This window comes from Misgurnus anguillicaudatus, chromosome 5, assembly GCF_027580225.2.
Source record: "Misgurnus anguillicaudatus chromosome 5, ASM2758022v2, whole genome shotgun sequence".
Classification (NCBI taxonomy): domain Eukaryota; kingdom Metazoa; phylum Chordata; class Actinopteri; order Cypriniformes; family Cobitidae; genus Misgurnus; species Misgurnus anguillicaudatus.
The window spans coordinates 21,443,030-21,456,189 of NC_073341.2; the positions used below are offsets into that span (position 1 = coordinate 21,443,030).

Genomic DNA, 13,160 nt, shown 5'->3' on the forward strand with positions numbered 1-13,160 from the left:
AACGGAAAACACCGGCAGAACTGAGTAAAAGGAAAACATGGGCAGACCGAAGATAAATACGGACAACAAAAGCACCGAGTAAACAGCTTTATTTTTATGTTTACCATTAATTTCACAATTATAAAAATGATTGGCCATGAAACAATCTCCAGTAATGCTTTCGTAATGCTTTAAAAGCTTTTCCTTTTCCAGTTCACAATTCGTCAGAGGCAGAGCTAAAAGGAAATGGGTGGGGTCTGACATTTTCATGCATTTTTAATAGGCTATGTTTTCTACAAATTGTAACTGTTGCAATGTGCGCGCCACTGAAGAAGTTTACCAAAAGATGTTACTGTACCAGCTAGCGCTTTCTGTAAAACGTTCAGATTTTGTCACCAGTGGTGTAGTGGTACATGGAGAAGTGTATACTCTGACTTTATGCCCCCATGTTTTTAAAGTAGAAGTGGGTATACCCTATGCCATCAAATAAAGAAGCGTATACCCTGCACTACACCACTGGTTATCACGATTTGCAAACATGGGCGGAAGCGGACGCACATTTTGCACCTCGGGTTACAACCGATGAAGTGTTTCATAGCCTATAGGGAGATAACTGTAAACGACAAACGACCTTGGTCTCCTTCAAAAGTCCAGTATGTCGTGCATCGTTATTAAAGGTAAGCTACTGTTATTATTATTTTCATGTTTTGTAGTTTTTTTTAACTCTTTTAGAAAAACGAGACCGAATTGTATTGTAAATCATAGTGATGATTATTGTACACTATCAATATAGTTTATCATATTTATTACGGGAATACATATTGTACATAAGTACAGCCACAATATCCCGCTAATCGAGCTCGCTGTTTAAAGTGAAAGTAAACGTGCAAAACCGTTTTATTCAATTATTCTATCGTTTGTGTAGTAAGATAGTTTGCTATCTAGAACGTAGTTTGCTATTGCAATCTATAAAATGATTTTAACAAATTGTTTGATCTATTTAATAGTTTAGTGATTTACATGTTGTTCAAAAACAAGTCTAAGTCATATTTTGATACAGAATTGTAGGTCTATTCTTCAATGATGTGTACATTTCGTAATATTCCTGTTTTCTATTATTTCATTATTTTCCATTTTTTATTTCTGCACTACGTCTCTACTTTTGTATTTGTCCTTAGCCCTTTTTTAAAGCTACATTGAATTGAATGGAATAGGCTGTAGAGCATAATCTTGTTCCCAATTTTAACACGGGACCGTTTATCTCCAGTTTTATTTTATGTAAGAGCAGAGACAGTGCAAATCTCTTAAGCAAAACATCCAACGATTTTAACTTTAACCCACAGTTGTCCTTACTAAAAACTTAAATGAAAGCAGGAGAATGACATAACATTTTTTGAAACAATGTTTAGAATGAAAAACATCAAAGTTTTTTAGTTTTTTAGACTGTTTTACATTCACAAATGGCCAATACACCACTCCCATTATACAATACAGTACACTCACTCGACTGTTTCTATTTCTTCTCATGTCTCTATCCAATGTTAAAATGTAGTATCACAACCTAAGGAAGAATAGTTTTCTAATTTTGTAAGTCACATTTGCTAAATTTAGCGTTAACTCACATGATGTGCAGCACATTGATGCTAAAACAATATAAAAAAAAACTGAGATTATGATTATGTTTTCTGCCCAATTGAAATATAAAAGAACATGTGAAGAGTTTGGTTCCAAGACGCAATAAACGCCATTTTTGGAAAAAAAGAGTTACTGCCAGAAATTTTTTGAACAATTTCATCTCTTGGTGTGAAAATATGAAACTGGATTTGAATGTCTTAAAAACTAAAGAGATGATTGTTAATTTTGGCAGGAGAACACTATCACTTCAACCGATAGTAATTAATGGCACACATGTGGAGGTGGTAGAAAAATATAAGTACCTGGGCACGATCTTTGACAACAAGTTAAAGTTTGATCAAAATTCTGAGTTAATTCTCAAAAAATCGCATCAAAGATTGTTCGTGCTGAGAAAGCTCAATTCTTTTAATGTACAAAAAGCAGTTCTTATGTCATTTTATAATTGATTTGTTGAAAGTATTTTGTCATTCGGTTTTCATCACTGTCCTTAAAAAAACGAAATCAGTTGCAGGGCATTGTAAAGGTATGTTCGAAAATTATGGGTGTTCCCCTAAGAAGCGTTGGCTTCTATTATGAACAGCAAGTGCTGAGGATGGCACATAAAATATTAGGAGATTGTACCCATCCGTTGAATCAAGACTTTGAGTGGATGCCCTCACAGCGCGTTTAAGAGCAATTAAATGCTCCACAAAGCAATAAGGTTATATAACAAATGTAAGTGATTTGTAATGTTTTTTTTTTTTTTTGTGTTTTTTACTAGATGTTTAGTATATGTGTAAGTGTTTGTGTGGGGCACTATGTACGTAAGCTTAAACTAATTACCCCTCGGGATTAATAAAGCTTTAAACTAAACTTAAACTAAACTAAAGAATCAGTATTATATCAGGTCAGTATTAAAAAGTAAATTCTTATTTTTACGCAAATCCAATATACGCCGTGTTATTCTGTCATCTTTTCTCCCCTTTTTCCCAAAAATGCAATAAACGCCACTCCCCCTTTTCTAAAGAATGCCATAAATCCTCTCCATATATTACAGCGCACCACTCCACGCAATGTAAACAAACAATGGCGGCGCGTTGAGTACACGGAATCCTAGTAAGATCAATATTTTTAATATAAAGCATAAAGCTATAAGCTAAAAGAGCAGGCGCTGTTGTAATAACGTCCAGCACAGCGGCTCGAGTGAGCCTCTCTACTATGAATTTCCTCCGAGCGCGTCACCGTTCTGGCACCTCCCACGCCGAGACCGCTCTCATATGCATCGATTGTCCTATCCATGTTTCGTGCTCCCCCTGCTGTTCCTCTCTCGCTGAGATGAACACGTGGCGAGCCATGAGACTATGATGGATGCATACACAAGCACACACGAGCTAAGCCCCCCCCCCGTTTCTGTCACAACGCAACCGTTCATGCTTTACACTCACAGAGTCCCTCGCTCCTCTCACAGTCAGTGGCGAGATCTCTGGCACGTTTATATGAATCCCCTCCGAGTGCATCGGGTGATACCGTTCATACGATGTATGGCTGTTCTATCTGTTTTGCTCTACGCTCACGGAGTCCCTCGCTCCTCCCCCAGCAGTAGCGAGGTCTCTTAGCGGCTTCTTAGAGTTAGCACGCGGTCTTACGGCTCGTTGCCTCTAAATGCAGCCATCTAGTGTTTAATGATTACAGAGCTTCATGCCCCTCCCCTCCTGGAGCGGCGCGATCTCATTCGTCTGCTCGATAGGGCAGAGACGCCGCTATTGGAGCACTAAGAACACTTGTTATAAGAGCCTAACCGGCCTGAGTCTGTCTCACTTCGGTAGAGCTCACTATTCGTCTGCCCGGTCATTTCTCTCTGGCTTAGACGGAATCAGAGGCAGAAAAAAATTTGTTTATAATATGCTGAGGCTCGAATACCTCCCTTTATTCAGTCCCGTCCTATATCAGTGCGCTGAATATTGGTAAATTTTTATATACCCCGGTTTTTCTGCCCTTTTAATAAATGGCAAAACCGCGGGCCTCACGGCAGACTTCCTCTCTGTGATGGGTCCAGTCTGACATTAAACCACCTAGACATACTGCTCTGTTAGCCGCTCTGGTCACCGTCACTACTGAGGCTTGTGCACCTGAATGGCCGAGCTCTGGTCTTCGCAGCATAGCTGCGTGGACAGAGAACAAACTGTCTGGGAGAGTAAGGGTTAAGTCGCGCCTCGGCTGGACTGCCCTGAAATGCTTTCTGTGTGCTGTTTATCCAAAAAACATACTGTGTAATATTGTCGGTTATGCGACTTCACTGTAGTGGCGAACGGTATTGAATTCCTCTAAGAGCAATTTCTGTGCTTACTATACTGTGTATTGACACCCCACGGCTGTACGGTGTCTCTAAACACTTTTTTGCCTTACCGACAAGCAGTCAGTAATACGCACACACGGCCCGCCATCCATAATTGTATCGACGCTCGCCGAAAAAACCCCGGTTTGGCTATATACTGTGTATTGACACCCCACGGCTGTATCGTGTCTCTAAACACTTTTTTGCCTTACCGACAAGCAGTCAGCCATACGCACACACGGCCCCCCGTCCATAATTGAATCGACACTCGCCGAAAAACCCCGGTTTTGACACTTTCTCGCTGAAATTTGCTCGCAGCCCACCTCAATTACTCTGCTACGATACTGACGGTGCAAACGAGCACGGTCTTACGGCTGTTATTTTTTCTTCCTAGAGAAACGGCAGCCTCAGACTTTTTCATGGCTCCAAGCGTTTGAATCGCGCCCTCTCCGGACGGCCACTCAAGGGCTTACAGCCAATCGGTTTATGACGTTTTTCGGCCATAGCTGGTTTATATCAGTGGATCCGAAGATGCTCACACCTCCGCTCCGCTCCAATACTCAGAGATATTAAGGGTAATATCAACCTCAAGTGAGCTTGCTACCCGCCACAATGAGTTTCGTCTATGACGCTCGGAAAGCGAGCTCAACACCAGAGCGCGTTCACAGTCAGACGCGCGGCATCTCGTTTAAGACGGGCTCACGTACCGCTCTGACGAGCCCCAGAAAGCTGAATATTGCGCGTCCTTATGCAAAGTCTGATCTATTTCTGTCTAGTGACAGCGAAAAGTTTAAACCCCCGCGAATTGTGGTGTGGAACACTTTTCTCCTCACTACAGAGGCTCGTGCACGGCGGCTCTCTCCCCCTACGCTATATCTATGTGGCAGTGATAACAGCAAACCATGCTTTTATGACCGACCATTCTTTCGATTCACAAGCCTGTCATCTCGCAGATGCGGACAGCGGCGATAACAGCGAACCACGCTTTTACGGCTGGCTATTCACTTTATTCATAAGCCTGTCATTTCTCAGATGCGGACGGTGCCCGAGGCACAGCGCTCTGGAACTGTTCAAGATCCTGTATGACAGATACGTCTGATGTACATCAGACGATCAGCTGTTCATCTGCTTCACAGATCACTTACTAGCACTCCTGTCAATACAGGTTATTATGGATCGTTGAAGTTATCACCTCCCGTGACAATGATGCTCACTTGTGGTTAATCTACTCCATGTATGGATTAGCTCTACCTCGGGCATGGTCTTAGAGGTTTCTCATTTGACATTTGTGACACGGCAGGCTGGTCCCCACCGTCCACGTTGTCAATTTTACAGCTTCAACATCCCTGCCTCGCAATAGTGGGGTTTGTTGCATTAAAGGTGCGCCCATAAGCTCACCTGTATGCACGATATGGTTTTAATTAAATGTGTCCACCGTGCGCTTAGAGAAGCTCACATATGCACACTATAAGATTGCGGTATACACTAAAGATGCGCTTGGAGAAGCTCACGTGTATACACGGCTGTGTTATCCTTTGTGACACATACATTGTTGTTCATCTGTGTACGTTCACGGTGCGTTGGGTACCCACCGTTACGTTCATCAATCATATCTGTACACATTCACGGCGCGTTCTGTGCACTGATTTATCTATACGCATTCACGGTGCACTGAAGGGTTCACCCGTGTGCGCACAATTTATTATCAGAACACATGACGGCGCGCTCAAGAATCTTGCCGGCCTGTGCATTATAACACTCTGATTCATCTATTTGCATTCACGATGTACTCAAGTGTTCACCTGTGCCCGTGCAATTTATGGTCAGTACACATTTACGGCGCGCTTGGAAGCTCACCGACCTGTGCACTATAATATTACCTACTGTATATGCATCCCCGATGCGCTCTAGGGCTCACCTGGGTTCACACTATTGTGGCATCTGTATAATCCCACGCTACGAACCGTTCTGCCGCATATTATAGTCAGATCGGCCGTTCGTGAGCCTCGCAGATCACTCACTAAGTATGCCGGCTATTTGGATGGATCGTTGAAGCCATCGCGCTGGCTCACGCCTTCCTCAATAGGCTATGATGTTAGAACCCACTCTCTGCTAAGTTGGCTTCATTATGGGCTTGGTTTACAGGAATATATTCTTGATATCTGCAATGCGGCCGGCTGGTCTTCGCCATCTACGTTTGTCAGATTTACAGCTTAGACGTCCCTGCCCCACGAGCGCAGGTTCTCTCGGCTTAACCATACACGCGCATTCATGCATTTTATGTGTACATCGGGGTGCGCTCAGCGAGCTCACCAACGTGACTCTGTACTTACTTATTCTTATATATGGTGCTTACACTTTTGCTTTAAAGCTGTGAATATGCCGGATATAGGGCCACATGCAGTGTCTCTCCGGTAAGGCACTTCAGTACGTTGTGTATGCACGGCGTGATGGGATTACGTTCCCCCATAGCGTCAGCTAACTGACGCAATGCAAAATTCACGTAACCCCGGTTCCCTGAAATAACGGGAACGAGCATTGCGTAGTTGGCCGTGCTACAAACGTCCACGCAGTGCGTGTTATCTGGCTGCGCGCTTCAGTCGAATAATAATGAGCTCTTGACGATTGACCCCGCGCTTATATAAGGACGTGTGCCATCCCGCGCGCGGGCTCAAACGTCATTGGTCTGTATTTTTTACAGACGTTTACCAATAGGCTTCAATCACGGAGTAAACAGGAGTTTCCCCCATAGCGTCAGCTAACTGACGCAATGCTCGTTTCCCGTTATTTCAGGGAACCGGGGTTACGTGAGTAACCTAAGCGTTTTCCTCATCTACTTTGTACTTCGTGATCAACAAACAAACAAAAACAAAATAATACTTTAATAGCATTGATAAACCTGTGGTGGTTTTCTGTGACGGGAAAGAAACGTAAGCCATCAATATCTAATAATTTACACGAGAGGCACTCGGGAGACAGGTGCTTGTTTGCCCGGGCCGACAGCATGATAACACATTGACTCCAGGGGATCTAATAAAAAACTTTCCATAATTTTACTCAAAGTCAACGAAAATCGAGCTGGACCAAAACATTTTACAGCTGATCGCTGTGAAAAACGTTAAGCGACGACGTCAAGTATAACCGCAATGACAGTGTTCTTAATATGACAAAGTAAGTGTTTTGATTAATGCCATTAATGTTTATATTTTCAATTAGTGTGTACAAGTAGTCAACTAAATTAATATAACATGACAAAGATGAATGCACATTTATATAGGCTATTGATTCAATAGATTTATAGCATTTTGAATAAAAACTTGTCATGGATTTATTGCATTTTGTGGAAAAAATAATAATCAGTTTTTATAATAAATCTTTGAAAATCAAGTTATGGACTTGAATTTTTTATGTTTTTATAACCTAAAGATGCTATGTGAAAGTTTGTAACAGAAAATAGTGGTTTTTATCTTGTCGCTTTCTTGGTATAGAAAACACGTTTTTACCAAAATTTGTCAAAATGGATTTATTGCGTTTTGGAACCAAACTCTTCATATATTTTGTTTGGTAAGAAACCTAAGAGTTGATAGCCGATTTCTTTACTAGAGATGAGATAAGATTTGGTGAAATAAGATGAGAAAAAGTTTATGTTATATGCCCCCTGAACAGGAAATAGGTCATTCACAGTTTAGAAAAATCCCCTTATAACTATATGTCTTCCCCATCTTTCCATAGGTATAAAAAGGCACATGGAAAACATCAAATGGCATGGACTTCTAGGAATATTATTTCTTATGAATGTTATTGTCATTCTGATATGGACCTACACAAACTGGCATCCTTATTACATACAGATTTCTTCATTTTATTATAAACAGAAGATCCCAGTGTCTTTAAATTCAATAACGCCCATCAAAGACTCAAAACACTTCATGGTGTCTGCATTTATCGACCACAGAATTGATGGGACCATTCGAGTCATCAGCATAATCAACAGAGAAAGTCTTCAGCCACTTTACTGCATTTACTGCAATGCTGAAAATGAATGTACAACTGTTGAGACTGATGTCCAGATACACAGTGACCATTTTGGCTTCCCATTTCATGTCTCGGATGTGATCTGTAAAGCTAAACACTTGCAAAATGCAACACATGTCCTCATCTCAACTAATGATTCAGTCAATCATACTACAAAATTTATACCAATAAGAAATCGTGTAATGAGTGAGACCTTCAAGTATAACTTCACAGTTTGCATCTCCAACCTTTTTGGTGACTACAACAATGTGCTGCAGTTTGCTCAAACTATAGAGATGTACAAGCTTCTGGGCGTTCAGCGAGTGGTCATCTATAACACTAGCTGTGGATCGGACCTGGAAAAACTTTTAAAGCATTATGAAAGAGAGGGGATACTGGAGATTGTTTCTTGGCCAATTGACAAGTTTCTTAATCCATCTTCAGGTTGGAATTTTCAGGAACACAAGGGTGACCTTCATTATTATGGTCAGCTGACAACACTTAATGAGTGCATTTACAGACACATGTATCAATCTAAGTATGTTTTTCTTAATGACATCGATGAGATCATCATGCCTTACAAATATGACAATTTACCATCTCTTATGGAAAACCTTCAAGCTGCATATCCCACTGTAGGTTTGTTCCTTATCGAGAACCACATATTCCCCAAAACACAATTTGATGACAGTGGTCGATTCAAACGGCAAGAATGGAGTAAAATTCCTGGAATCAATATCATGGAGCACATTTATAGAGAACCTGACCGAAAGAATGTTTTTAATCCCACAAAGATGATTGTTAATCCAAGGTTGGAGGAGCAAACTTCAGTGCATTCCTCTTTGAAACACTTTGGTGATTCCTACCGTGTCCCGTTTCATGTTTGTAGGATTGTACATGTGAGAGTCCCACTGCAGGGCCATCTTAACAAAGATCAGCTGAATGTGGACAAAAGATTGTGGGACTTTGAACAAGAACTGCTACCAAATGTTGACAATGCACTGAAGCTTTCTGGTTTGTTAAAGTCTTAGAGCTGACATCATTGTATTATAATAAAATATAATACAATGCTTTATTCTGGATATAAATGGACAAGCAAATAAATATCTATTTCTATTTATGGCTTTTATCGGGAACTAAACCATTTTATCGGCCAGAGATATTAAGAAAACATCGGCCTATACTCCATATATGTCCTTTAGATCGGAAAACCAAACCTGTAAACAAAAAGGTTACAGAGCATTCTGTGGAATGACCTTCTGCCCCTTGTTAGATCATCAAAATCTTTGGCTGTTTTTAAGGCCCTTTAAAAACTAATTTACTAAATGCATCATGGGGATAGTCTTTGGGGACTGGACCTATTGTAAGGGGTAGGTTAGTTTCTTTTTTTTTTACATTGTCCTGTTTGTGATGTCTTTACTTTTAAATTAGCTACTGTTTTTTTACTGCTTTTGTGAAGTACCTTAGGCAACATCTGTTTTAATACGTGTGCTTTATAAAAATAATAATAATAATACTGTGAAATTTATATTGTTTAAAGAGATCTACATTTTCTGCGTTTTGGTTGCTGGTCCTCAGCATATGATATTAGGTTGCTGGTGTCCCAAAGGACTGGTTTATATAAAAATGAAATGAAAGATGTGATTGTGGACTGTTGAAGATCAGATATGTTTAATTTGTTTTAAAGGTAGAATTAATTCAAATTTTATTGTTTTGTATTGCCAAAATGGGATTTGTATTTAACTTGTAAACTTTGTTTATCGTTACAAGTAAATTAAAAAGTGAAGCAGAATAGCAGGTGAAGTTGTGATGGTGATATGTTCATTTCAGAAAGGAAATGACGCTGTAATATTATTTCCTCAAGCACTTGTCAGTTGCATTTGTGGCTTTTTAAGTTCAGGGGCCCATTTCAGAAAGGAGGTTAAATAGCCTGCACGAGGGCGTGGGCGCACTGAAGAGGTCTTTATTTACATAATTTAAATTACTGTTAGTTTAAATGTACTTACATTAAACAACTATACATCATTAAAAAGTGTTAAGACTTAGGGCCGGTCCCATTTCTCTGTCTTGCCCCTTCCCCTTCCCCTACCACTTCGTCTTACCCCTAGCCCTTGTCCCTCAAAACCAAGTGTTAAGCGCTAGGGGTGAAAACATACCCCTATGAAATGAGACACCGCTTGGTTACGGTTACGTCATCATACATCGTCGTTTGCTGGCTGCCAGGTAAAACTGTTGACAAGCATGCAGTCCATTCATGGCTAGTTAGAGAAATATGGGAATGTTGTGCAAATCAGCAAATACGGGAATGTTGTGCAAATCAGCAACGTAACGTTAGCGTAGCAAACTAGCGGAATTTTAAAACATTTAAATTAAGAACATAATTCAAATATATATGAACAGGACTGTGTAGAGCACAAAACAAGACGTTAGTAATTTTTAAATTAATTATTAACCCGAAAATACTTACATTTATGGGACTCTCTGGACGCTCTGGCCACCATTTTTGCCGGTTGCGCAGTGTATTCTGGGTACCCCTTGGTTTCAAGTAAGCTCGCGGCAATTCTTGGTTTTAAGGGGTATCTACCACTTGCCCTTAGCCCTACCCCTTGATCAAAACGAGAATTGGGATAGCCCTTACTCTCACGTGAACGTGCAAAACTAAGGGGTAGGGGTAAGGGGAAGGGGTAGGACAGAGAAATGGGATTGGCCCTTAATATGAAAACTCTGAGTATGTTAACCCTGAAATGGGGGAAACTCTGAGTATGTTAACCCTGAAATGGGGGAAACTCTGAGTATGTTAACCCTGAAATGGGGGATACTCTGAGTTTTCCGTTTCATAAGTGGAGGCATTAAACGATAGAAAGAGGGGCAAGTCAAGCCTGTTTGTTTCAGAAAGAGAGGTAACTTTATACTCATAATCTGTTTTCAGGGTAACAGCGAGCAGGGAGCAGGTTTTATTCTGTAAACTAAGAGTTTTTCGCAGTCTCCTCCCCTGTTTAGCAGTAGCGATGTTTAAATCTTGTTAGTTTATTAATTGCGTACATTTTTATTACATACACTGTAAAAAAAGAACCTGTCTTTGTTTAATCAAAAAAAAAAAAAAAAAAGTTTAATCAAATCGATAGTGCAAGTCATTTGAACATACTATTTTATATATTTAGTACACTTAAATTTAAACTTCAAATTTAAAATTGAGATGACTTTAAAAGCAAAGTTGATATAATTGAGTGCAGAGACCGTCAAAGCAACATAGTCAAAGTGATGCAAATGTCATGTCCTTTCATAGAGGATCCGTAGATGATGATGTTGCAATAGTTTGTAGGAAGTTTCCTCATCTTAGAATATATTGTATGGCGTAATAGCACTTATGGGAGTACTTCGACTCGGTGCAGTAACACCCTCCCTCTCCCATTATGAGAGGGAGAAGGGGAGCGGACTTTTCAGGCGAGTCGAAGTACTCCCAAAAGTGCTATTACGCCATAAAATATAGTTCCTCTTTTAAATCCGCTTAGAAAAGCGCTACATTTTATTTTGTACCACCAAACTTGCTCGTATAACTACTCATCTTAAATAGTGGTCCGCCAAACCCCCCCAATGGTCCGCCAAAAGATGACCTAAACTAGGCAAGTGTTTATACAATCGTCACTTATTTAAGTAGATTTTTAATGCACTTGTGAAACTGTGATATCAGTTCTTGCCAGTGTTGTGCCTGAACGAGTTCATTGAACGAAAGTTCATGAACTCGTTCATATTTTGGGCGAACGTGAACTGAACGTCCTGTATTACTGCCTGATGTATGTACTGTGAACTCGTTCATTCTGGGGCTTGTGAACGATACGCTCTTTCAGTTTAACGTCTTTCAATAGGGTGCCAGATTTCTATAGAGTCTTCCAGGCGAAAACAAATAGCAGCATGGAGGTGACGCACTGGACACTGCTCACATAGTTTAACATTAAATAACATCATATTTGTCCTAAATGGTTAACGATTAACATAGGCTGCTAACGCATATTCTGGATCTTGATAGACTCTGACTTCTCGCCCGGAAAACCCCCTTGAAGCACCCGGCTAGCCTTTCAAGGTATCTGCAATCAAATACAAAACTTAAAAGACAGTCAATGCTAATGTAAACCCTGGTTGGATAAGGATTTAAAGTTGGATATGAAGATGAAATCTGACGCATTTAGCTTCAGTGTTAAAACTGATAAAATAATTGCTGTTTGTGGTTCTATATGGGGTATAATGGCAATAATTAAAAAATAATAATATGGGGAAAAAGAACTATAAATTAGTTCATTTTTGGAACTGTGAACAAGTTCAAAATTTTAAAATATGAACTATGAACTGAACTAGTTCATTTTAAAATTTGTGAACTGTGAACTGAACTAGTTCATGTAGAAAGTGAACTTTCCCAACACTGGTTCTTGCCATTCTGTTTTAATAACGTAAAAATGGATCGGTGGCTAAACCAAAGAGGAGTCAAAAGAAGGATCAAGCGTCAAGTGAAAGCAGCTAAAATCCACAGATCTATTAGTTTTGTAATGTACTAGTTTTTGTTTCATGTGTAAAATCCCTGTAATTTCAGTGATTTTGGACATTAAGGGGAACATTTTTTTCAGCATTTTATTGTTACCATAGTTACAACCATAGACTTCATATACCCACCACCTCAGTTTTAAACTAATGGCTCTTTGGAATGACATTAAATGGGACCTAGGCTGTTATAGTATGTTTAATTGCAGTTTTTCTTCATATGTGCAGTTTGTTGTTCATATTAAGCTGTAACTCATTTCACATTTACTTATTCAAATGAAATAAAATTCATATCATAATTTCTGAACATAGCATTGCATTTGTGTTTAAAAAATTAGTTTTTGACTTGAAACAGTTGCATATTAAACTTAAATTTAGCTTATCCTTCCTATTTTGTTGTTTTTTGGGGGCGTGTTAAAGTGGGATTCTGTTAGGTGGTCCTCCGAAAAAAATTGGAAGATAAAGTGGTCCTTGGGCTGAAAAAGTTTGAGAAACACTGCTCTAAAGATTGAGTTCAAATAAATGAAATGGACAACACAAGATGTTTTAAAACAACACAAAAACGTGTTATTCCAAAAATAACACAGAGATGTCCTGAACTAACAAAATGTCCTGACACAAAATGTGGTAATTTAATTGCAATCTTAACTACAGATCTCCCATCAAATACCGGTAATCCATGATC

The 13,160-nt window shown here is 39.7% G+C and overlaps 1 protein-coding gene across 1 annotated transcript; it reads left to right on the plus strand.

Annotated features, from left to right (window-relative positions):
• The first annotated feature begins 250 nt into the window (after positions 1-250).
• Positions 251-12,782, plus strand: LOC129414701 (beta-1,4-galactosyltransferase galt-1-like). Its single transcript, XM_055168799.2, has 2 exons — positions 251-656; positions 7,661-12,782. Exons 1-2 carry the CDS (start codon positions 635-637, stop codon positions 8,971-8,973), a joined length of 1,335 nt encoding a protein of 444 aa, XP_055024774.2. The 5' UTR covers positions 251-634; the 3' UTR covers positions 8,974-12,782.
• The last annotated feature ends 378 nt before the right edge of the window (positions 12,783-13,160 follow it).

Coding starts and splice junctions, on each gene's coding strand:
- LOC129414701 (XM_055168799.2), top strand. CDS start 635: ATGTCGTGCATCGTTATTAAAG. Junction 657..7,660: donor GTCGTGCATCGTTATTAAAG/GTAAGCTACTGT, acceptor ATCTTTCCATAG/GTATAAAAAGGCACATGGAA.